The 27,172-nt window shown below is 38.7% G+C and overlaps 1 protein-coding gene across 1 annotated transcript; it reads left to right on the forward strand.

The window, feature by feature from the left end:
• Positions 1 to 2,859: 2,859 nt before the first annotated feature.
• LOC143888824 (isoeugenol synthase 1-like) lies at positions 2,860 to 7,164 on the forward strand. Its single transcript, XM_077393220.1, has 5 exons — positions 2,860 to 2,950; positions 3,765 to 3,928; positions 4,007 to 4,235; positions 4,544 to 4,747; positions 6,818 to 7,164. Exons 1-5 carry the CDS (start codon positions 2,860 to 2,862, stop codon positions 7,012 to 7,014), a joined length of 885 nt encoding a protein of 294 aa, XP_077249335.1. The 3' UTR covers positions 7,015 to 7,164.
• The last annotated feature ends 20,008 nt before the right edge of the window (positions 7,165 to 27,172 follow it).

Below are 27,172 nucleotides of genomic sequence, written 5' to 3' on the forward strand. Positions count from 1 at the left end.
AAGTCAGCCCTGTAACCCATACTATGCTCTGTTGCAATGGATAATCAGAGATACAAAAGGTTCGTGCCTGATTACGAATTTGGAAGGTCCGAAGTGCACCTCGTCCGCCCAAGTGCAAGCACCTGGTCTCTTATGAGTAATTGGTGCCCACAATTATTCCCTTTGCAGTTCGATTTTTTTATTGAGTAATTGGTGAAATTTGCGGTATGTATTTTTATACTTTTTTATTTTATTTATTAATTTTTCCTGCTTATTTTGGGGTGTTATCTTGATTTTAAAGTGTACAGTTTGCAGTGTTTGATTTACCTGCAAAGTTGATTGCAAGCTTCTATTTATTAACTATAGTGAATCCCAATCACAGATCACAATCAATTAAGTGTTTCCTTAGGAGATTACAAAGATTCAATTAGGATATATATATAGAAACCTAGCAGAATATCCAAAAGATTTACTTGGAGAAGATTGGCAAGGGTTCATAATGATGGAAGCTCTTGACAGAGCATATTTGGCAACTCCATGCTAGGGAGTAGGGACATATACATTGCATTGGGTTTTCCATGGATTATATTCAGATTGGACATAACTGTAATGTTTGTTTCTTAAATGGGTTTGGCTTATTTTATCACTTGCAGAAGAAAAGTTGTGCTTATTTGTCTTGGTTTCAGTTTCTTCATTGACTTTGTGGAATTCCGTTATATGGGTATTTTTCGTTTGTTCTTGTGATGCTTTGTATGCATTTTTAGTTGTTGTGATACCTTGAAGCATCAGGAAATTCCATGTTTGGTTGTATGGCTGTGGGTGTTTTTTTAACATAATATTGTTAAATTGAGAAAGTGGTGAGTAGAAAAGTCTGTTACAGAGGGAAAGTTGTCAAGCTCCTGATTGTAATTTGACCTCAAAAACTTCACCCATAGGTCTGGTTGATCTGGCTATTTCATATCTAAGCTACATCATACAACCGTAGTCAAAGCATTTTATTATCATCCTCTTTTTGTTGCTACTGTCGTTTTTTCATTTCCTGATTTTTTATTACTTTTTAACAGACTATTCAGTAAATAGATAAAAAGCAAGACGACGCTCATTTGTTGCACTGTGTAAAGCCCTATGTTTTTCTAACAAGAAAAGTTATTATTTGGTTGTAAGCTAAAGTAATGGAAGGAAAATGGACAGCCTTTTTCCCTTGTTTCAAAGTTTCATTTTCTATGCCATTTGGTGTGCTATTGGTTTAAAAGTTTCATTTTCTAACGAAAGTGAAATTACTTTCCATTCATCTATTGGTTTATATTTGATCATATCAGCTGATTTTTAACAACATTTGGCTGAAACTTTATCTTTTTATAGCTCTAATGGGATCATGGGTTTTGTTTTGCTTATTGTGGCTCTGGGTTTTTCACAACATTTTTCTTTTCTTCGGAAATGGTTCATGCACTTTTGTTTTTAGATTTGGATTACATCAAGTGAAATAACTTTAAATATCATATAGGATCTATTTTACTTCAAAATGAAAAAAAAAAAACCCAAGATATTTTACAACGACATGAAAAAAAGCATTTCTTTTGCCATAGTTTATAAGATGATTCTAACTATAATACTATTACTCAAGTATTCATTTTGCATACAAGAATAAATACTCATTTCTAGACAAGGGAACAACAAGTGACTTACAAATTAGAGGGAATTACAAGTCTGTTCAATTTCCATTATTGGGTTTTCTGTTAATTTATCAGAGCCCTTTCAACCTGAATGTTCTTTTGTTCAGTTTTAGCGTCCTTCCAGGCGTCAAGGAATCGACATATGTATTGTTCTTTTTTTTGGTTTTTATATTCAGGTTCTTGAAGTGACAAACAATGAACCATTGGGGTCTTGATGGCTCCCATTTAGCAGATATTGTACAGGAGACTCAGAATAATTTTATAAAAGAGTGATAATATCAAATTGATGGAGTGCATATATGATACATCTTTTACTCAGTCTGTTGCTGATGATCAAATAACGATTCCAACCACACGAATTACTAATCAAAGGAGCAGAGGCAAGCCAAGATGGATGGCTGCTTTTGTGAGGGATTGAAGATAAACAAGACTTAAGTTGGAGAGGGAAAGTCAGCTGAGATGGGTTAGAACTAGAGTTAGTTAGTAGGTTAAAATGATGTAACTAGAGTCAAAAGACAGTTGATGGTTGTAACAGAAAATAACAGAATACACTAAGGCTATAAATGTACTCATTGAGATGGGACAAATCAAGAAATTACTCAGAACTTCTTCTTTCTCTTTCTACTCTTCCTCTGTTTCTCTTCTAGGCTTTCCTTTCTTTTCTTGATTCTTTCTAATTGCAGAAGTGCAGATTGCATTATCAAAAAGATTCTTCATTAAAGAAGCATCACTGGTGCTTTCATTGTTTTCCGATCATGGCAGATGGAACTCGAGCTAGACAAAATTCTCAACCAGATGTTAACATTGATAAAATTTTCGCTCAAATGACTGCTATGCAGACACAAATGACAGAGGATTTCTTGGCTATTCTCCCCCCCAATGCAGCAGCAATTGGATAAATTGTCATCCAATTTTGAATCCAGTAAAAATCAGCAAAACCAAAACCCATCCACTTCTTCCCAAGTCCCAACACACCCAAAACCCATCCAATTCTTCTTTCCAACAAGGAGATATGCCTTCTTCTGTTCTTTCTATGCCTTTCCAGAACCATGTTAAACTGGATTTTCCCAAATTCAGTGGAGGAGATCCGACGTCATGGCTCTTCAAAGTTACCCAGTTTTTTACTTTTCATCAAACCCCAGAACATCAGAAACTTCAGATGGTTTCTTTCCATATGGAAGGTCCTGCATCAAGCTGGTTTTAGTGGATGTCCAACAGCAATCAGCTACGATCTTGGCCTGAATTTGAAGCTGCACTAAAACATCGCTTTGGCCCTTCAGCTTATGCAGATCCCCAAGGTGCGTTGTCAAAATTAACTCAGTCTGGTTCTGTTCTTGATTACCAAACCGAATTTGAGGAATTATCAACCAAAGTTTATGGTCTTAAGATGAGAAAGACATCCCAAAGAGGTCTTAACCTGCTGATTTGTTGTTTTCTATGGTCATTTTCCTTTTTCAGGGCAAGATCGCCATACTTGTCATCTATATTTATACAAATGGTAAATGATATTTCCACCCCTTTTCTAGCATTTCTACCCGATTAAGTCTTTTCCTTAAAAAATGAATATCTTTTCTGTTTGGCTTTTCATTAAAATAAAGAAAAGACAAATAAAAAGGGTTGAACATATCATTTGCCATATAGAACAACGAATATATGGTCAACGAAATGATGGTTAAGTTAATGTTATTGCTAACTTAAGATCTGTCCACTTCAATATCCTTTTCAGTCAATGCTGGATGTCTCCTTACCCATCAAAAATAAAATAAAATGTTGGATGTCTCCCGAGAGTGAGATAACATACGAGGAATCGTCAAATCCACATTTAATTCGGGTTTAATTCTAAAAAACCACATTTAATTCAAAAAATTCTAGATTAATTTTTTAATTAATCAATTTTTAAAGTTTAAAATGGGGCATAAAAATTTGTGATTTTTCAAGATTTTTTAAATTATAGAGAGAATTTTTATAGCTGTGACGCTAGGAGATTAACTAGTCTTAATCACGAAAGCGAAAATTACTATCTATTGCAAAATCATTAAAAATTTTTAATTAGAGTTGTTGATGAGTCTAGCTCGTCCCTTTTTGGCCTAATATTTTTTGCACCCAATTAATTGATTGAAACTAGTGTTTCTTCAAAACAGGGAAATTTGGATGAGCATGAAAAGCTGGTCTATGTGATTAAACAAGTAGATGTGGTGATATCTACACTTGCAGTTCCTCAACATCTAGATCAGATCAAAATCATAGACGCCATTAAAGAGGCTGGTAACATCAAGGTATTCATATCTCCCTCTTTCTCTATGTGTGTGTATTAATATTTATGTCTTAAATTTTCCATTTATGTGGTTCTATAGAGGTTTCTCCCATCAGAATTTGGGAATGAAGTGGATAGGGTTAGTGGGCTCCCTCCATTTCAAGCTCTCCTTGAGAACAAGAAGAAGATAAGAAGGGCTACAGAAGCAGCAGGAATCCCATACACCTATGTCTCTGCAAACTCCTTTGGAGCATACTTTGTTGATTATTTGCTTCATCCGCACGACGAAAGAGAAGATGCCATAGTCTATGGCAGTGGGGAAGCCAAAGGTACTTAGTACAAACATCTCAGTGTGTTTTCATGGTTTCTATTTAGGGAAATGATTTCAGCACTCATTGTTTCGAGAAGATGCGCTCAGGATCTTGTTGTTTAGTATTTAAAGGGCTTATAAGAGCTTTTTGAGAACTGTAAAATCCTTCTGAAAGCCTTTTAAATGCTAGACGATAAGATGTTTCACGCATCTTATCAAAACATTGGAGTTTTGACCTTGTGTTAGTCTTTTTCATTAATAGATACTTCTATAGCTAGATTCTTCTTAATTAGTAAGGCCTAATGGAACGAAAATTTTCCTCTTCAGCTGTGTTGAATGATGAGAAAGACGTGGCGGCTTACACGATTAAGGCAGCAACCGATCCTTGGGTTTGCAATCGTGTCATCATCTATAGGCCACCAGGAAACATCATCTCTCAGCTAGAATTGATAGCGTCTTGGGAGAAGAAGTCTGGAAGGACTTTGAAGAAGATCCATGTCCCCGAAGAAGAAATTGTGAAGCTCTCAGAATGTAAGAATATCACAATTTCTTTTCAGTTTTCTGACCATAGTAAAGGCTAGTAAGTTGTTGTCTGCACCTGTTTTTTTTTGAAGTATAAAGAATTAAATAACACCAACTCTAACAGCCTAAGCTTTTGGAGTAATTGGCTGTTTCACATGGTATCACAGCTACTGCCTCAAGGCAAACCCTGGGTTAAAAAACCAACAACTATTTGATATTAAAAATCCATGTGTAGGGCCAACCTAAAAGAGGGGCCACGTGTGTGTGTGAGAGAGAGAGGAGAGGAGAGGGGGTGAAGAATAAATAATTAAATAACATCAGCTTTAACAACTTCATTTTTGGAGTGATTGGCTGTTGATCATTTATACTTCAACAGTTTTAGACTTTAAAAATTCCCGAGTTACCCAAAATTCTTGCATTTTTTCAATTGAGCATGATTTTACGAATAGTTTTTTTTTAATGGTACTATTTTACGAATAATTCGTCAATTTCTCATATATTATTTATAAATTTTGAAAGATATACCAAATTATTACAAAAGAAATTGTAGTGACGGACTTAGTTGCAAAATGCACAAGTAAATAACCACTTCTATACAAGGAAATTTCTCCCGAGTACTTTCCTAACATTTCTAAAATTTTGAACATTTGCCTTCCGAATTATTGCCTAACCAGAGCTTTGTAACTGTTATAGGATGCAACTTGGGTCAGTCTGAACTTGAACCCAACGGCTTCAACCCGATTTCATCTCGGTTGCATTGGTGTTTCCTTAGGTTGGGTTGGACATAGCCAACCCTATTTAATTTCGGGTTGGGTTAGGGTTGATGCCTTGGGCAACTCGACCCAACCTTAACCCAATACCCTTCTCCTTAATTTTATTGGTAATATCAATATCTTAGGTTCATAGTTTCTTATATATATATATATACACACATGAGCATGCATTTGCTGCGCTCGAGCATAGAAACAGGGTGGGGCCACATTTTGGGTGGGATCCAAAGCATTCATTTGATGGGCACTTTCATGGGTAGGGTGTCCACCAAAAATCAACTCCATTGGATCACCTTAGGGTGTCCATTTGTGGGGCCAAAAATGGACAGATTTGTGGACAAACCGTATCTGTCCATTTTTGGCCCCACAAAATGGACACCCATTGGTGATCCAATGGAGCTGATTTTTGGTAGGCCCCCCATCCACGATGGGGCCTTCCAAATGAATGCTTAGGATCACCCCCCCAATGGCCCCACCCTCTTGTTTCTGTTCTCGAGCGCAGCAACCCTTCTCTCTCTCTCTCTCTCTCTCTCTCTCTCTATATATATATATATATATATATATATATATATATATATATATATATATATATATATATATATTGTCTCGAGTGACCCATTTTAGAAAATCGGGTTGGACGAATTGGGTCAGGGTTGTGAGATTAAGTTGGGTCAGTCTGAACTTGAACCCAACGGCTTTAACCCGATTTCATCTCGGTTGCATTGGTGTTTCCTTAGGTTGGGTTGGACATAGCCAACCCTATTTAATTTCGGGTTGGCTTAGGGTTGATGCCTTGGGCAACTTGACCAAACCTTAACCCAATACCCTTCTCCTTAATTTTATCTGTAATATCAATATCTTAGGTTCATAGTTTCTTTATATATATATATATATATATATATATATATATATATATATATATATATATATATATATATATATATATATATATATATATATATTGCCTCGAGCGACCCATTTTAGAAAATCGGGTTGGACGAATTGGGTTAGGGTTGTGAGATTAATTTAGAGGTCGATTCGGTTAGGGTTGACCCTCCTCAACCCGAGTTTCAGGTTGGGTTAGGTTAGGGTTGAGGTAATGCCACCCCGGGTTGGGCTAAGGTTGTCCCTCAACCCGCCCCAACCCGTCTAGAGTTGAACCCCTAGTAACTATGCTCCCATTAGCCAAACAGCAAAACTTGAAAAGAAAGAGAGGCGTGCCATAATCAAAACGATAGACGTGTGCGGTTATCAATTTTTTTTCAATATTTACTACGTTTATTAAGCTACTCTCTTTCTCCCTTGGCAGCTCTTACATATCCCGACAACATACCAATTTCCATCCTTCACAACATCTTTATCAAGGGTGATCAGATGAGCTTTGAACTGGAGAAAAAGGATTTGGAAGCTTCGAAGCCATATCCAAATTACGAATACACTCCAATCCACAGTTTCCTCGACATCTGTGTGGTCGGTGCCCCCAAACCTAAGCTCGCATCTTTTTAGCATGAGGAGAGCCATATTATCTGTTTCACAGGACAAGTTCTTCTGTCTGCTTAAGCCCTTAAGAAACAGCAAGATTCCTCAGTGTTTGCATTATTGTAGAGTGAGCAATAAGGTCTAGCCAAAGTGATGTGAAGTCATTGGAAATTGTTAATGCACTTTCCATGTGAGAGATGGATACATGATTGGTATTAAAAAATGTAATTGTTGTGTTTAATTATCAAGGAAAAAAATGTAGTTGTTCTGTTTAATTATCAAAGACTAGGGTTTCATTTAAAATTTTTTAGACGGGGAGAAGATTGTGTAGACACCCTAATTTTGCTACACTTTAACCAACAATAGCCTAATGTATTAATCTGTGAAGTTTCACTGGTAAAATAAGCATCCTCACATTCCCTAGAATCCATGAGAAGAACCCTTCTATCATGAAATTATATATTAGGTCATTAATATCTCGATCTGACTTTACGGATCATCAATCAGAACGAAATAAGCTAGGCTCACTTCACAGTCCGAGCCCTGATTCCATTCCGTGACCCGATTTCCGTAAAGTGCCAGATCGAGGGCAGATCATGACCTGGGTGTTTTTCTTTACCTAGGATTTGTGATCATTTGGTTAAAATAATATCGATCAAGGTTAATCTCAAATCTGGATTAAATACTGGGCCACTTGATTGAGTAAAAAACCAGTGAAAAGTCACGGATCAAGGCAGGACAAATGAGAACTGTCGAAATTACTCAATTCTATGATCAACAATAGATTTTAAACTCATCAATAGATGGTTTGAAGGCTCGGATCAGCGATCCAAAGTTGATCAAGTTGGTTGGTCCAATCGGAGCGCCAATTTGATCAACGGTTGGAAAAACGATCCGCTGTTAAAAACCGATGGCTCCCGTTGGGCAAAAAAATAATAATTTGGAATGTCTATGGCATTATTGGGCTCAAATTAACAAGGAAAAATCATGGGTTAGTAATTGGAAGGAATTATTTAAAACAAGTCGTGAAATCTCACAAGAAACTCCTAAAATGGCAATTTTTCCCGTTTCTCTCCACTTCTTCTCTCTCCTCCCATGGCATGTTTTTCCATCCTTGGGAAAACGTTGAGATATTTTAGGGGATTTTCTAGCTAATTTAATTAATTAAAGTTGGAAATAAGCAAAATAACCTAGAAAATTGCCATGTTGCATAAAGAGAAGATATTTCTAATTGAAAGGCTATCCGTGCTTTCCAATCTCCATGTTGCACGCCTAACTTGGGCGTTACTTTTTGTCCCAAAGGAATGAAGGATTGCCTTTTATAGAAAAAGAACATTCTAGTTCTCTCCTTATCACTCCATTGATTTTGTTGCTAATTCTTCATCTTTTAATCTCACCCCTTAATTTTTCAAAGCTAAACTTAGTAGTTCTCTCCATCCATGGCCCTATAAATTGACCCCTCACCCCTTTCATTAGCGGGACTAAAAAAAAGAAAATCCTCTCCCTCTCCATAGCTAGCCGACCACCCTTTCTCTCCATAGTTGGCCGAGCCGCCCATCCTCCATAGCCATACATCCCCATCCCCAACCTACAACCATCACACATATTATCTATTATGTCTATGCATCATCCTCACATAGGTATGCCATGCCCCTACCATACCTCACATATCCATGGCCATCATAACTAGCCTCATAACCTATTACTTGTTTCCAATAGTACCTACCCTATCCTCGTTAACATCAACAACACACTATCCACCATATTCCAAAACTACATCTTCTACTGCCTTAATTCCAGCAATACAAACCCATCAGCCCCTTTCTTTAACTTGCCAAAACCCATCAGCCTTCTTTCCTCTTTAAGTGGCCGAAACTTAGTTCTGGCAATTCGACATCAACAAAAGGAATCAAAGGACTTTACTCATTATTGAAGGGACATCATCAAAGGGATTCAAAGCAATAGAGGTTCATCATCAAAGTTTGAAAAAGAGGTAGGCCAATTTCCATGTTTCTTGTAATTTGTCCTAAAGAAATTTATATGTTTTTTTCTTTGCATATGTCTTCCCTTTTTCTCTTTTGCCTTGCTGTTCCCAATCCCTCTCTATTCTAAAGGTATCCCATGTAACCCAAAATCCTTTGTGTTAACCAACCCAAAGCCCAAACCCATGATGAATAGTCCATTCAGCCATGTTTCTTTCATCCTAATCCTGTCCTTTTTGAGAAACAAGAAGGTTGAAACACATATGGAACCGGCCATGTGCCATGTGTGTATTTAAATTAATGCAATGTATGTATGTGTAATGCATCCGTGCAACCAAACCAAGATTGAATGCACAATAAGCATTACATATGCTATGCACATCCATACGTACTGTGCGCATTTCACCCAATCAAGACCTAGGATAACCCTTAGCCTCTTTAATTCTATTTGGGTTCAACTGAACTGAACCCAAGTTGCTCCTAAACCGGTCCAACCCCGACCCCGCATCAGCCCCACAACTCTAACCCGGTGCAACCCGACCCAACTCGGTTCAGCCCCTAACCCGAACTCCAACCCAGTCCGACTAGGACCAAGACTCAGCCCCAACCCGAGTCAAACCCAAACCCGCAACTTGTAACCCCAACCCACGTGGACCTCGCTTAAGCCGCGATCCAACCTGAGTTAAACCGGACCCACCTGGTCCACCCCGGATCAAACCGGTTCAACCCGATTCCGAACCAGAACCCAAACATGAACCCGACCTGAATTCTGAACCAGAACTTGAACCGCACCCTAACCACAAGGCCAACCCGCATCCCTAAGATGTGCCTCAACCCGGACCCGCAACCTGGATCCACACCCAAAACTTGTTCCCAAAACCCACACCCCAACCCGCACCCCTAAGCCGCACTACAAGCCGCAGCCTAACCCGGCCTCACCTACGTTGCCGCAACTAATCTGAGCCTGACCCTACTCAATTCAATCCAAAGCCCACCAAAACTATTCCTTTGTGGTCTCGGCCAACATATGGTCCTTAGCCATTAGCCACCAAACTTGCCGTCCTAGTGGTCTCGGCCAACTGGCCTATGGCTATCAACCCAACCTCAACACCTACCCCATCAGACTATGCCCTGTTCATTAATCCCATCATACCTCATTTATTTCCCATAATCCTATCAGGCCTTTACCCATGTATGTATTACACGCCATCAAACTATACCCAAACCTCCATTTATTCTCCATCGGAATAAAACCTCAAACCCAACTGAACCTTACCCCCAACAGATCCCAATCCAAACGGTTCCTCCGAGTCCTGCCCAACCGGTTCATCAAATCGGACCCGCAAACCGCATTCACTCGGTTCAACCCGACCCGAGTCAACTTGGACCCACCTCGGGTTCAACTCAAGTCAACCCAAGCTAACCCGAGTCAGCTCAGGTTCAACCCGAGTCAGCCCAAACAATCCCGAGTCCTACCCGAGTCAACCTAAACCCGACAATAAGACCCACTCGGCCTAGGAGATTTCAAGCAGTCTAATGGTCCATCGAACCTAACGGCCCACCCGTTCCAAGGTTAACCCGACCCTGCAACACAAACCCCGCGACCCGACCCTGTGACCTGAACCCGGATTTGCAGCCCGCACCCCACCACCGCATGACCATCATGACACCCAAATCTACCTAGTCATGCCCCTATTCCTAACTAAGTAGCACTCCCATGTTCTCAACCCGAGTTGCACCTCAGCACAACCCAAAACTCATTCTACCCGAATCCACAGCCAACTTGGCCTTGACCCAAACCTCGGCCCGCCCAGCTTTGACCAAACCCCTGCCCCCCTTGACCTTTGACCCGGTTCAAACCCAACCCATCTATAGAACCCCCCAACCTATCCGGCCTTGACCCGAAGTCCTAAGAGCCCACTAATAGGCATCCCATCTCATAACAGCTCACCAACTTAGCCCTTCCCATAACCATAACCGAATTCAACTCTCATCCCCATCCCATGACTAATCCAATCCGTCTTGTTTTGCGTGTGTTTTCCATGATAAACACATGCATGCAAAATAATATGCACTGTGTGTATTATATTTGAGTGCAGTGTTTCTACACATGCAAAGTAATTCAAATATGCACTGTGTATACTGTCCACATGCATGCAAAACAATGCGATATGCACTTCGTGTATACACTTTATTTGATCCAATTATGTGAACATGTATTGTGTATGTAGTCAATTTCAGCCCATGCACTGTGTGGAATTGATATACTGTCTTCACCTTCCCGCCCGACAGGCTCAAATGAACTCCAACTTATAACCCAATTCAACCCCTACCCCTACTCGCTTCCTGATCCGCAACCCATACCCACAACTCGGACCCACACCTTAACCTGAGCCTAACTTGAATCTAACCTACCCCCACTCAATCAAACCCAACCTGAGTCATTCGCCCAAACCCCTAACCGAGTTGCATCCCTATGTCGAAATCCGTTTGGCCAAATCTCGCAAGTCCACCTCTTTCAAATTCCCAAAATGGTGTCCTTGTGACTCAATCCATGCTTCCAATCCAAGTCTTCAATTCCCAATTCTAGCTTCTAAAGCCAATCCAAATTCCAATTCCAATTCTTAATCTCAACCACCCCATGGAACTACTTGTCGCTTGATCCCCACCATGGGGTACGTAGGCAACTTGGCACTCCCAAGTTCAGTCGCACCTTTCTCCATCCTTCTCATTCCCCTACACCCTTTGTCGTCTCTTTCATTCTCCTTTTCACCCTTTCCTTTTCCCTAAACCTTTTTGCATGCTAGATGTTTCTTTTTTATGTTTTAGTCATATGAGTAACTGCATGTTTAGATTTCTTTGTTTGATAATTGTTCTCATCATACGCTAGAAATAATATGTTGCTTGCTTGTTATGCTTAGAAGTCGCATGCTAGGTTGTTTGTTTCTGTTAGAATAATTGTTTGTATGCTTAGTTATTTGTGCTATTGGAACTCTAAAAGAGTTCAAAAATCTAAAAGAACTTAAGAACTCACATTCATTGGAAAGTCACTATTCTAAAATTTTAAATTCCAAGAACATAAATACCTTAGGTTCTAAAACTTAAAAATTTCACTCTAGGTTTCACAATAGAACTTTTAGGGCCCAAACTTCACAAAAATACTAAAAATGCAACTTAGGTCCATTGCATTAGATCTAGGTTCATATAGCATAGGTCACTTCACCTCAAATCAATTAATCAAATTCAACTCAAGTCAAATCTCATCAATCTCAAAACAATTACATAGGCATGTAGTTGCATGTAGGATGCACTCCTGGCCCGCATGACTCTAAAATGTGAACGGCTAAACAATTAGAATGCATTTAGGTTAATAAAATTCACATTCACCCCTTAGTTAAACTTAAACAACTAAAGCATTTAAAAGGTAAAGTCTAACTTTCGTCAGGCAAGATCGATGTTGTACACTTCGTGCGGTACACCTTCCGATCTCGTAACCAGGTAACTTACCCAGAATTTAAATCGTAGACCAAATATACAGAGTTAATCATGGGTCCTAGATCCCAAATCTAGATGGCGACTCTGGTCAGTTGCTTCTTTCGTGAAGTTATGACCTTTATCCTAAATTTATGAAAAAAGCAACCATATTCAAATCCAATGGACAAAGGCACTATCATCATCATAAGAACACACCCTCGTGAGTTACCCCTCTCGGGACGGGATCTACAGATTGGTTGGTTTGGAATCATATTACTTGGTTCTCTCGAAGCATATGTACGCAATATAATTATGATAATAGGTCAAAACTAGCAATTTAATTACTGATCATCATACCATAAAATGGCTACTGATATTTGCATTACCATGTTTTAGGGTTGGCAATTTCACCCGGGAAAGCGGGGATCCGCCCCGCCCCACCCCACTTGGGGAGGGGATTCCCTGATTTAAGCGGGGGAGGGGATTTAAAAAATTCCCCAGTGTGGGGACGGGGAAGGGAAGGGGATGGAGTTGGCCCCGCCCCGCATTAATGCCATTTTTTTGTATTTTTTAAGTGTTTTTATTTGGGAAAACTACTAGAAACCCCTTGGATCGAAACATATCTACAAGATTCCCCCAAAATTTTCATAATTACCATTAGAACAGTTTTGTCCCTGAAATAGCATTTTATATTTTCTTTTACCCATAACCCATTGGGCATTGACCCTTATTATATTAGTATATTACCAGAAATCCCTAAAATCTCTCCATCGAACCATCACTAAAGGCAACATTAAATCCTTTGAAAATCTCCTTCCCTCAAATAAAGGCAACATCTCTCTGATGAGTGTTGAGATTTTATATGGTGTACACTCATATAGTCCATTATTTTTCAAAAAGTAATGTATGGGCTACGCCATAAGATGATCCAAACCGCAGTGGGGAGGGCATGGGGATTAGATATTCCCCGCGGGGAAGAGAGGGGGATTCCCCACCATCCCCGCAGTGGGGAGGGGGGAAATTCCCCGCAGAGGGGTAGGGTACCCCAACATCCAGCCCCGACCACCCCGTTGCCAGCCCTACTATGTTTTGATAATAATACAAACTAACCTTGTCTTTTAACTTTTGACCGCTAGTTAAATAACAAAAGAAGAGGGTGCTAGCAAAATGGGATTTCGTCTGGAAAATAAAGACATAAATCTTATGTTGTGACACATGCGCAAGAAGACAAGTGACCTCGAATCCCCATGAAATGTAGAAAAGTACTGTGGAAATGACCAAATTGTCGGTCAATTCAACTTTCGTCTTTATTTTCCAAACGAAATCCCATTTTGAAAGTGTTTTCCAATAGAAGAAAAGGTTTGTGTCATAATCAAAACATGGCAGTGCAAGAATCAGTAGCCTAAAAGATCTACAATTTTTGAGTTTTTATATGATGTATTTGCAAGTATGTGTGTGTATGTATATGCGTGTGTGTGTCTACACACACACACTCTGTAGAAAATATCATCGTTGATCCAAACCACTCATTTGTTTGTTCCTAATATAAGTAGCTCGTGCCCTGAAAGTCATCTCCATAAAAGACTCACAATTCTGCAGTTTTTATATGGTGTTCTCATGTAATTGCACGTTGTGGACCCCGATCCGAGATACGATGAGGAAACAAGTCCCCCAAACATCCTCTGGATCATCCACGTGTGAAGGAGAGCTCTGCCAATGAACTCTCGAAACGGTTGCCACCCTTATTACATAGCACGAGTGGCGATATGAACTAGATACCTCTTGATCCAAGGATAAATCCTCAAACCAAGATGTACCTAAAATAACTTAGAGTCGCCATCCATGGATAGGCCATGGAACCCCAAAATCAAATCTTCTGTGCAATGGATGACCAGCAATATATATGGGCTCGTGCCTGATTACGAATGGAGAAGGTCCGAAGAGCACCCCCAATTCGTCCGAGTGCAAGCACTTGGTCTCTTATGCCATTTTCATTAACTCCAAAGAATTTTGGGCAAAATCATGTGAAATGGGAACAAAATATCCCCGGGAAGACGTCTACCTAATCATGCATGACCAGGGGATAAAATAATAAGCACACACAAAATAAAATAAAAGATGTGTCACCTAATGACAACTAGGTTATGAGTGACATGCCTAACTGGTGTCTAAGTTCTGGTGAACAAACACACACGTGCTACAGCTAAAGGTATAAGGTATGCGCATGAAAGTAAGAGAACACACCAAAATACACAACATGACAACACAACAAATCCTAAGACTCTAAACGATTGACCCCGAGTCCTCGGATGGTCTGATGTTCATCCAAAGAAGCCTACGTATCCCCGCCTCCACGAGAATCAGAGCAACGTAGTTCTTCGCACCTATTCTAAGCTAGGATACCTAAGACACCTAGACCTCTATCCTATACTCGACCTAAAAGACCAGACTAGTGAGCGATCACTTGATTTCAGTGAAATGTAGATTTTAGGACACCCTATATGCCCTAACTAAATGCAAGTTAGCCCTAAGCTAATGCAGGTGGTTCCTACAACCTATGTGTAACTAGGCTGTGCTTCCTAAGGAAAACTATGTGATCACTAACGCATCTTATTCTAGTCATCAGTCGGCGATGTGGATCGCCCAACTAACCGGACGGAGGCGCTCCTATAACTCTAGGACGAACCCCTAACTCTAAAACAAACACACACAAGCACACAACAAATCAAAGACAAACCCCCTAACTCTAAAAGAAACTCTCTATCTAGGAGAAACTCCTAACTCTAGAGGAAGAGCTTTTTGAAAATACGGTTTTAAAGAAAAAATGGTTAAAGTATATTTATTTACAAAGTTTGGCTGGACTTGGGACATGGATCCCGAGCTGCGCTACGTACCTCGTGGAAGAGGATCAAGCCAACGTAGTTCGAAAATAAACTTTCCTAAACTATGCTCCTAAAACTCAACACTTCAGATTTTTTAAGGTTTTTGATATTTTCAAATGTTCCAATGTTTTTTTTGAGTTTTCAAATGTTTTTCAAGTGTTTTTGAATTTTGAATTTCTGATATTTTGAAATGTTTTTATATTTTTGGTGATTAAAAGCGTGCTAACACCCTTTCAGCTAAAGGGGATTCGATAGAGGAGCCTCTATACCCACCATATCACGATAGGGTATAAAGAGGGAAGCAGGATCTCTAAAGCCTAGGGGGAAAGAAAACAAACGAGGGAACTAAAATTCCGATACGAGAAAACAATCTCAAAGAGACGACCAAAAGCCGACGGGACTTAGCCAGTCTCCAAAGGAGAGGATATCTGACCTATGGAGTAAAACCCCTAGACAAAAGACAGATGAAAAACTTCTAGCCCTAAGGGTAAACTTCTAAACAAAAGGGACAGACAAGAACTTTATGGCTCTGTTTGGTTAGATGAGATTTTAGTGGAAGTAGTAGTCAACAAGGAGGTGACAAGGGTGGGATATGTGTAGACTTGTCTAAGAGAAGATTAGAGGGAATTTTGGGGAATTTTGGTAGTGTGTTTGGTTAGATGTCAAAGCATGTAGGAGAATGGAGGGGTGTCATTAACAAAATAAATAGTAGAAGAGAGAGAAAGAGGAGAGAGAAAGAGAGAAAAAAAGTAATGATTACACACGGCATATCATATTATACTCTTCTCCCCTCTAAAATTTACCAAAAACAAGGTTTGGCATTAGAAAAGTAGGGGAGGGGACAATCCCGCCACATAGGCCTAAGCAAAAAGCTAATAATGATGTCTCTTCCATGTCTAGTAGTCCAATGGGATTTGAGCTAAAAAATGACAACCAAACAACATTTGGTATTTCATATTCTTAGAAATGCTCATCCGTCTTCCCTACTTTTTGCAACCAAACAGAGCCTATAAGAAGAACTACTAAACAATCAGTCACCAAGGAAGGGTCCTAACTAGCTAAACACTCTAAGAAGAGGGAATCCTTTAACCTGCGTAAATACTGAGGCGGGTGTAGACACCCCATTTTGACCGTGCCCTAAACCTCCCATGTTTGAGCAAAACCTAACCAAATCAATTAGCTAGGGTCTCAAATTTCACCCTAGGCTAGCTTAGGGTCTCAGCTACGTCCCCATAAAATTTCGTCAAAATCCGAACGCGTTTGCCTAGCGAACGGGCCGAGAGAGGATCGTAGTGTAAAATAGAAAAGGGGGGCGAATTATCCTTGAGAGGGCCGATCCTAGGCCGGATAAGACACGATTCATTCGTGCGCTTATCAATTTCTTCGCAACCGCGCGCTCATCCATTTCGGTAGTGCCAGTATCACCACCCATATTTTTTTATATAAAAATCAGAAAAAATTCGTAATACGGAGGATTTTTCTTCATTTTCGTTTACAGAGAGGGGGAGAGAGGAGAAATTCCCAAAATCTGCCAAGCCCTAGGTCATATTTTCGTCTTCTCCGGCGAAATCTACCGGATTCCAGTAAACCCCGGCCATGACTCCTTGTTCTCCGGTCAGTTGTCATCATCTATCTATACTCACCTTCTTCTCCGATCATCTCCGGCGAGCTCCGACCCAAACTCCACTAGATCTTTCTTCTCCGGCCGACTTCACCGGATTCTGGCCAAGCTTTGACCGGAGCAATCCTCTTAACCTTTGATCTGTACACTTCAAGCATGGATTTGAGTAAAGATTTGAGAAAAGGAAGGAAAATCTGAGAGAGAGAGGGCAGAGGAGAAAATCTCCAAATCCTTATTGTAAGCCCAATGGTTTCCACCTTGGCATTCCCATCTTCTTTTGATGATTCCAATACACAAGTGATTTATGATCACTAATGTGTTTGATTGTCTAAGTTGTAGATCACATTGGTGCTAAGACAACATTGCTTGGATTGAGGCCAAGAAGATCTCATTGGACCACATCATGAAGGCCAAATACATCGCAGTCCAAGACAAATGAAGACTTGTAGAATCCATTGAAGACCAAAGTCATACTTAGATTGTAAAAGATCCAATCTTAGTTTTAGATTTTAGAGGCATAATTAAGTAAATAAACAAACACCCTAAATATACAAGTGATTGACTTTGTGGAGTTCCAACACCGTGGAACCCTCATAGCAATCCCAACTTGGTGTTAAGTTGGAAGCCTAAAAACAAGAAATGAAAATCTGCATGAAATAGGCTTCTCGAAACTCCGAGAAATGGTCCAGTAGACTTTTTTCCAACTTCTGTTTGTATTCCCGGAACTCCGAGAATTTTTCTCGGAACTCCGAGAATTCTCGGGACTCCCAGAAATATTCTCGGAACTCCGAGAACACTACAATGGTCGGATTTTTAGCCGTTACGAATTTTCCAGGAATTACAACAATGCCATTGAACGGTCATATTTGGTTTTTCCTATATATATGGGCATTCCAAACATTACAATGATCAATCATAACACTCTAAAACTCCATTTGAACATCCAAAGAGTAAATTAAACTTGATTATGCCTCTCATCCTCTAAAGCTTAGGATTTGGATCATAGGCTAAATTTATACATCTTCTACACTTTGTAAACCTTGTGAGGGATTGTTTTTTGTTCTCTCTTTCTTATCAAGAACTTGTATTGGGCGAGTGTTCGGAGAAGCGTAGCCCACTCTCCGTGGTGAAGATTGCCACCAAGGTTAAAGGTAATCGGAATTTGTAATCGGCACCGATCTTCGCCGAAGTTAAGAAGATCACATAGTGAAGCCATCAACGGGTTTGGTTGGTGGAGTGGAGTAGGCCTCGTGTTTGGAGGACCGAACCACTTTAAATCTTGGGTGCAATCTCTCTTACTCTTGCTCTTTATTTTGCATTTGCACTTTAGATTTAACTTGTGTGCTTGAATTTTATTGTTGATCTCTTAATTTCCAAAATTGGGTTTGAGTTTTCAAAAGAGTTAAAACTTGTTAGAAACCTAATTCTTCCCTCCTCATTTGTTGCCAATTCGGGACCACCCTTGGAATTTCACTTGGTATCAGAGCAAAGGCTCTTAAAAGATTTTCTTTTCTATAAATCTTTGGTAAATTTTTCTTTAAAAATTTCAAACAAGGGAAAGATCATAAGATCTTTGTCAACTTTCTAATTGTGAAATGGCGGATAGAAATGGAACCGGACTTCCGGAGGACCATTCCACAACTAGACCTCCCTTCTTTAATGGGTCCAATTATGGACATTGGAAGACAAGGATGCGCATCTATCTTCTTTCGATAGATGTGGAACTTTGGCACATTGTTGAAAATGGATACATGTTGCCTTCCAAACCATTTGAAGAATGGAATGTCGTAGAAAAAAGGCATGCAAATTTAAATTACAAAGCTATATATTCTTTGTTTTGCGCCCTATCTACGGAGGAGTTTAATCGAGTTGCTCTTTTTGATTCCGCCAAGGTTATTTGCGATACACTTGCCGCTACCCATGAGGGAACATCTCAAGTTAAGGATTCCAAAATAAACTTGTTAAAGAGCAAATATGAAATGTTTAGAATGGATCAAAACGAAAGCATTTCCGAAATGTATACCCGTTTTTCTAAAATTTCTAATGAATTAGCAAATCTTGGTAAATCTTATCCTACTGATAAGCTTGTGAGTAAGTTGCTTAGGTCTCTTCCTCCATATTGGGATCCAAAGGTAACCGTCATACAAGAATCAAAGAATCTCAAGACGCTAACCATGGAGGAGCTTGTAGGATCTTTCATCACCCATGAGATGCTCCTCACTAGCCGACATGAGGAGAAGAAGCCGAAAGAGAAAGAAAAAGAGAGTCGATCTCTAGCTCTAAAAGTCTCCAAAGCAAACTCATCATCCTCTAGCGAGGCGGATAGCGATGAAGAAGAAGCTTTAAGAAAATTTAAAAGCTTATGGAGAAAGAAACATAAAAAGGATAAAACGAAGAAGAAAGAAGAAAGTGAAGTAGAAGGAGGAATAAGGTGCTATAATTGCAAGAAGACCGGACACAAAAGACCGGATTGTCCTCTTCTCAAGTCATCTTCCTCAAAATACAAGGGAAAGAAGGAATGGAAGAAACATAAGGCTCTTGCCGCCGGATGGGATGCTACTAGCACCTCGGGAAAGAGTTCAAGCGAAGGGGAAGAAAAGAAAGATGATCTTTGCTTCATGGTTCTCACCCATGAAGATGAGGTAAACTCTAACCCCTCGTGTTTTTAATCTAGTAGTGATAGTGAAAAAATATCATATGATGAATTGTGCTCAACCTTGCACTCTCAAATTTCTAAAAATAAAGTTAAAAAAATCCATTTCAAAATTAGAAAATGAACTTAATTTTTTGAAAAAATGAATCTTCTTCTAAATCTCAAGCACAACTTGAAAATTTTAAACTTGAGATTGAAACCCTTAAGGGTTGTTTGGATGAGAAAACTTGCCAAATTGTAAAACTCCAAGATGTGGCAAGTTCTTCCAAATCTTATGAAGATGAATTTAATGATTTTCTAAATCAAATAACACATCTTCATAATGAAAATGAAAGGTTAAGATTATGTCTCCATGGATTCTTAAATGGTGACAAAATTATTGACATAATCTTAACGAAGACTAGTCAAAGACCTAAACATGCATATGATAGGACTAGCGTATCTAACCCTCATGTTAGATGCCATTATTGTGGAATAAATGGTCATTACCAATTCCAATGTGCATCTAAGATTAGGGATAGTGTTGGAACCAAGAAATCTTGGGTTCCCAAAGCCCCCATATGATTATCTTCATATGTGCTTAGATTAGGGGCTTTTGCATTAAGATTGAATATCTTTTTATGGATAGTTAAAAATCCCCTCCCGCATTGAAATTGTTTTCCAAATAGGGGGAGTTCTAGGTTTGTCTTTTTCCTTGAAAAAGGGGGAGCTTTAAGTTGAATATTTCATCATTTTGTTTCATTTTTACCCCAATCTTTTTGATTGATGCCAAAGGGAGAGAGAATTCTAGTGTAAGAAAAATATGTATGCTTTTAATTGGAAAATCTCTTGTACTTGTCACCATAAAAAAGGGGGAGATTGTAAGCCCACTGGTTTCCACCTTGGCATTCCCATCTTCTTTTGATGATTCTAATACACAAGTGATTTATGATCACTAATGTGTTTGATTGTCTAAGTTGTAGATCACATTGGTGCTAAGACAACATTGCTTGGATTGAAGCCAAGAAGATCTCATTGGACCACATCATGAAGGCCAAGTACATCGAAGTCCAAGACAAATGAAGACTTGTAGAATCCATTGAAGACCAAAGTCATACTTAGATTGTAAAAGATCCAATCTTAGTTTTAGATTTTAGAGGCATAATTAAGTAAATAAACAAACACCCTAAATATACAAGTGATTGACTTTGTGGAGTTCCAACACCTTGGAACCCTCATAGCAATCCCAACTTGGTGTTAAGTTGGAAGCTCGGAACTCTGAGAAATGGTCCAGTATACTTTTTTCCAACTTCTGTTTGTATTCCCGGAACTCCGAGAACACTACAACGGTCGGATTTTTAGCCGTTGCGAATTTTCCAGGAATTACAACAATACCATTGAACGGTCATATTTGGTTTTTCCTATATATATGGGCATTCTAAACATTACAATGATCAATCCTAACAATCTAAAACTCCATTTGAACATCTAAAGAGTGAATCAAACTTGATTATGCCTCTCATCCTCTAAAGCTTAGGATTTGGATCATAGGCTAAATTTGTACATCTTCTACACTTTGTAAACCCTTGTGAGGGATTGTTTTTTGTTCTCTCTTTCTTATCAAGAACTTGTATTGGGCGAGTGTTCGGAGAAGCGTAGCCCACTCTCCGTGGTGAAGATTGCCACCAAGGTTAAAGGTAATCGAAATTTGTAATCGGCACCGATCTTCGCCGAAGTTAAGAAGATCATATAGTGAAGCCATCAACGGGTTTGGTTGGTGGAGTGGAGTAGGCCTCGCGTTTGGAGGACCGAACCACTTTAAATCTCGGGTGCAATCTCTCTTACTCTTTCTCTTTATTTTGCATTTGCACTTTAGATTTAACTTGTGTGCTTGAATTTTATTGTTGATCTCTTAATTTCCAAAATTGGGTTTGAGTTTTCAAAAGAGTTAGAACTTGTTAGAAACCTAATTCTTCCCTCCTCATTTGTTGCCAATTCGGGACCACCCTTGGAATTTCACTTATCTTCTTCTCCGGCAACACCCGAGCCCCGATCTTCATTTTTCTCGATAAAATCTTAGAATCCGGTGGATAATCTTTGGATCTACAGATTTGATTCCTCTTAGCCTTGATTCAGTTGTTCTTACAAGAGATCAGATTAATTGAGACCATCAGATCGTGTTCTTGAGACCTTCATCTCCGGTAACTTCTAAAAACTTCTGGCGATCTTTGAAATCTGTGGGAAATTTAATCATTTAGGTAATTCGTTACTCTTTTATTCTTCTCCTATCATTTGAGCTAGTAATGCTAATTCCTTTGGTTCTGAATCTGTTTAGGCCATCGAGTATGTTTAGGAATGTTTGATTATGATCATCTGGAAATAATTTTCATTATGAAAAAAAATATAAAAAATAAAAAATAAATAAATCTGTGAATTCTTTTTTTTCATTTTATCTTGAAGAGATCTTTAGATCTTTGAATCTGTTTGTTCTGTGAGTAGAAGTAACTCAATATTAGTAAATAAGTTTAGATCTCTTTGATTTCACCATGAGATTAATGAAAAATGAATTAGATGATTTGATCTATTAATTTCACTTCTTTGATTTTATTCTATCATCATGACAGCAAGGTGTATGTGTTGATGAATGTATGTAGGTGTATGTGCTTCATAATTGAGATCTTTGTTTGGTTTAAGGCATTTAGCCATTGTCTTACAAGTTTATACACTAGTTCAGCTTTTAACTGGTTTGGTTATTGGTTCTCAATGGTATGCGTTGATGGTCATAGTATGAAACAACAACTTAAGATTTTCTTTGTACCCAAATAGGGCACTGATATGTATGAGAATGAGTGTTGAATACATGTGTGTTTGAGTGTATGAATGGATGTGTGAGTGAATAGGTGTGTTGGTGGTAATGTGTTTTTATATGTCTATAAGTGTACATGTCAGTATACGTGTGTGTGAGTGTGTTGAGGATATGTATGTGTGTGAATGTATACATGTGTGTGTATGTATGTGTCCATAGCAGCCCTCTCCATAATAGCTCTCATTTTGGTATCAAAACATGATTCAATCCTTATTTTACATAGTGCAAGTCTTTGATTTAGTCCCCTGTTTTGTGTAATACAAAGTCTGTCCATTCACTTATAAGTCAGTCTATGTTTTCCATGCTACCAAATCAGTCTATTCAATGCATTTATTCCCAGCTTTAACACAATTTGGCTCATGATTTGGACCCATGTTTTGGCATAAGGTCAGCCCTGATTTGACCCCAGTTTTTGCATCAACTGCAATCTGAAAATCACTCTTTGTTAGCACCAATTGTAGTCTTATAAATACCTTCTAGTAGGACTATCCTAGCAAATATCCTTTTAAAAATTTTACAAGGATTTGTAAAAGCTGGCAGTAAGGCTTGTCAGTTGAGCTTGTATGAATGGCATAACATAGCTTCATTAGAGTTAGTGCCGGAATCATAGGTTTTACTAGGAGAAGGCTTTAACTTAATTGTTGGAGAATATGTTCTTGTACAAGGCTCCGCATAACCTATTGCTCCATTGGTGTTGATAAACTTGAATATGAGGTATTAATATCTCAAGATGATTGTGATATGGCTGAAGTTGTGGAGGCAGGGCGATGAAGGAGTTATCCCAAGCCCATCTTTTAGGGAGACCTACTTGGTCTGTGCAGTATCCTTCTTCCTTTTGTCTTTTTAAAGATAGCCTCTGTAAGCCCAAGGGTCTACTCTCCTATCTTGTTTTGATGATTCTAAACATAATTGATTGTGTCATTGAATACTAATCAATTTGCCTTGAAGTGTTGTGTTTAAGATAGGATTGATCATTGAAGAAACCAACACACTACATGGTCATGTTTGAAGACGTACCAACACAAGAGTCAAAGGAGCTAAGTGGAGCTCACATCATCTCTCAAGCAAGCATACACAAGATGGAAGATCAATTGAAGACCAAGACTAAAGAGAAGTTGAAAGTTACATAGGTATCATTGTACATCCTTTCTCTTTAGATTTATTAGTTCAAGGCAAGGTTTTCAAAAGAGTTTTCAAAAACACTTAAGACCTAAAATGGTTTAGTGAATGGTTATGTGGTGGACTAACATGTTGGAACCCTCATAAACATTCCAAAATTATCATAGGAGTTGAGTTCCAAAAGCCAAAAATCAAACAAGCAATAAAAACACAAAATCTGCTGATTTTTAGGCTTCTCGGAACTCCGAGATTTTTCTGGGAGCTCCGAGCTCGGAACTCCGAGAAATGATCCAGTAGCTTCTGGCCATTTTCTCGGAACTCGGAGAAATGGTCCAGTAGAAACTTTCATCTTCTGGCCGTTCTCTCGGAACTCCGAGAATATTTCTCGGAACTCCGAGAATTTCTTGGAGCTCCGAGAATATTTCTCGGAACTCCGAGAACCTCGCAACGGCTCAAAAAATAGCCGTTGGTTTTGAATTAAAAATTGGTTTTTTGATTTCCTTTATTCCAAACGGTCATATTTTCATAAGAGGGTATAAATACACATTCAAGAGGATTATCTTCCTCTCTTGAACATTTTGAAAAACCTTCTTAAGCATTAAAGTAAACTTGCAACCCTTTCAAGCTTAAGATTTTGTTTTTTCCCAAACTTGCCTTGCACTTGCAAATCTATTGAGTTTGGATTTAGAGCTTTTACTTGCAATCACTATTGAAGAGCAATCAAGGGACTACAAAGAGCATCAAGCTTTCAAGAAGAAGCCAAGCTATTTATCTTCTATTCTTGTAAAGGTGGCTAGGGCATCCTATTGTAATACCCTAGAGAGCAATCGCTTAGAACTCGGCGAAGAAGGAGAGTCGGTGTAAAGGTGTAAGGGCATCCTTATTTAATATCCCTTGGAAGTGTAATCGCCTCGGAGCCGGGAATCGTGGAGGTCTCCAATAGTGGAAATCCTTAAGGACGATCTTAAGAATAGTGGAGTAGGGCTTTGCCCGTACCACTATATATCGGTGTGTTCTTTCTTATTCTTGCACTTTCATTCTTAATTTTGGTTTGGTATTTCTATTTGTGTTGATCTCATTTGAACTAACCAAAATCTAATTAAGAGAAGAAAATTCAAATTAGGGTTCACTAATTAATTTTCAAAAGGGCTAATTTAGTGTTAAAAATCAATTCACCCCCCCTCTTGTTTATTTCAATTGGTATCAAAGCCTCGTCTCTAATTTATTTTAAAACCCTAACCGGTCTAGAGTAAAGATTCTAAAAATGGCAAACTACCTTCAACACCATGAAGGTTACTCAAACACTAGGCCACCCTACTTTGATGGAACAAACTATGGATTTTGGAAAACCAAAATGAAAATCTTTTTAACCCAAGATTACCAAATGTTGAGAGTCATTAATAATGAATATATATTACCCACTAGAAATCTAAATGATTGGACCGAAGCCGAACAACAAGCCTCAAACTACAACGCCAAAGCCATGAATTCCCTAATTTGTGCTTTGTCTCCCGGAGAATTCAATAGAGTGTCAAATTTGAATTCGGCTAAGGAAATTTGGGACACCTTAGAAGTCACCCATGAGGGAACCAACCAAGTCAAAGAATCTAAAATGAATCACTTATTTAGGCAATATGAACTCTTTCAATTGACACCCGATGAAACTATTGCCGACATGTACACTAGATTCATGAACCTTGTAAATGGATTAAGGGGACTTGGAAAGCAATTTTCAAATAGAGATTTAGTGACCAAAATCCTTAGATCCCTACCTTTGTCATGGGAATCCAAAACCTCCGCAATCACCGAAGCGAAGGACATGAATACATTGAACCTAGATGAACTAATAGGGTCCTTGATAACCCATGAGATGATTTTCAAAACAAGAGCACCCGAAATTGAAACTAAAATTGAAAAAGGAAAAGGAGTTGCTTTTGCTTGTAATGTAGGTGAAAATGAAGATGCAAAGGAAGACATGGAAGATGAAGTTGCCCTCCTAACAAGAAGGATCAAGTTCTTGCAAAGGAACATGGGAGGCATGAGAAATAGAAGGACCAATCCTCCATTCAAGAAGAAAGAAGAGCTCGGTGACGGATCGTCTCAACCCCGATGCTATGGATGCAAGAAGCTTGAACACATTCGCCCGGATTGTCTACTCAACAATGAGCCTTCTTCAAACAACCGTTTCAAGAGAAGAGAAGGCAAGAAATGAATGACCACCACATGGGATGAGGACAATGAAAGTGAAGGTGAACAAAATGATGGAGAAGATTGCTTGATAGCCAAGAATGTTTGCTTCATGGCCTCAACAAATGACAATCAAGAGGTAAATACTTTAAATGATGTCATTATTTTAAAAGAAGTTCTTGATTCATTACAAAGTGCACATGATGAACTTGAAATAGAACTTGATAAAAATGCATCACTTGAAAATTCTCTCTCTAACATGACAAAAGAATTTGGTTGGTTAAAGAAAGACCATGAATTTTTAGATGATAAAAATGAAAAATACAAAGTTGAAATTCATGATTTAAATGCATCTATCAAAATTTTAAATGAAAATCGACAAGAACTATCCATTGAAAACAACAAGCTTAAGCATGAAAATAGTAAACTATCTTTTGAATATGATGAACTAAAGAAACTTTTTGAAAAATTTGAACATGGTTCATTGAAATTGGATAGGCTTGTTAATATTCAAAGAATGTCACATGATAAAAGTGGACTTGGACATAAATGGAATTCTACAATATCCAACTATAAAAACAAACTTGTAAAGGCCTCTTCCAGTGGTACTAAAACTTGTCATTATTGTGGTCTAGAAGGTCATTATAAAATTGCTTGCATACATGCTAAACAAGATAAAATCAAATTGAACTCTAAAGTGAAAATAAATGAACATAGCAAGATTAGGGTACCTAAGGGATCTCATTTGCCTATTCATATGTAGGTATGCCTTAAAAGCCATAACAAGAAGAACACATGGTACCTTGATAGTGGATGCTCTAGACACATGACCGGAGACCTCACTCAATTTGCATCCCTATCACTCAAGGATGGTGGAGATGTTACCTTTGGAGATGACAAGAAAGGAAAAGTCAAAGGAGAAGGCACCATAGGTAACTCTACCTCTCCCATACATGATGTGCTTTATGTTGATAGCTTATCCCATAATCTGATTAGCATTAGTCAATTATGTGATAATGGTTTTGAAGTAGTCTTCAACCCCGACAAATGCATTGTTAAAAATAAGATAAATGGAGAAGTGAAATTCATAGGTTCTAGAGACAATAACATTTACACTATTGGACTAGATGATCTTAGACTCCAAAATGTGACTTGTCTTAATGCCATTAGTGAAGACTCTTGGTTATGGCATAGGAGGTTGGGTCATGCCGGAATGGATCTCATTTCGACCCTCTCCTCAAAAGAAATTGTTAGAGGATTGCCTAAGTTCAAATACACCAAAGATCACATTTGTAGAACTTGTCAATTAGGAAAACAATTAAAAAGCTCATTTGCCCCTTAAAATATGATTTCAACCACCTACCCCTTGTAACTACTTCATATGGATCTTTTTGGACCAATGAAGACAAGTAGCCTAGGTGG

The sequence above is a fragment of the Tasmannia lanceolata genome, unplaced genomic scaffold (assembly GCF_043159265.1).
Source record: "Tasmannia lanceolata isolate RefF3 unplaced genomic scaffold, GAP_Taslan_0.1 ptg000012l, whole genome shotgun sequence".
Lineage (NCBI taxonomy): Eukaryota > Viridiplantae > Streptophyta > Magnoliopsida > Canellales > Winteraceae > Tasmannia > Tasmannia lanceolata.

What these genes read in the sequence shown, in the direction of transcription:
- LOC143888824 (XM_077393220.1), top strand. Translation starts at nt 2,860, where the DNA reads ATGTCCAACAGCAATCAGCTACGATCTTGGCCTGAATTTGAAGCTGCA. An exon ending in TGGCAGTGGGGAAGCCAAAG is followed by an intron (nt 4,236 to 4,543) that starts GTACTTAGTACA and finishes TTTCCTCTTCAG; the next exon opens with CTGTGTTGAATGATGAGAAA. An exon ending in AATTGTGAAGCTCTCAGAAT is followed by an intron (nt 4,748 to 6,817) that starts GTAAGAATATCA and finishes CTCCCTTGGCAG; the next exon opens with CTCTTACATATCCCGACAAC.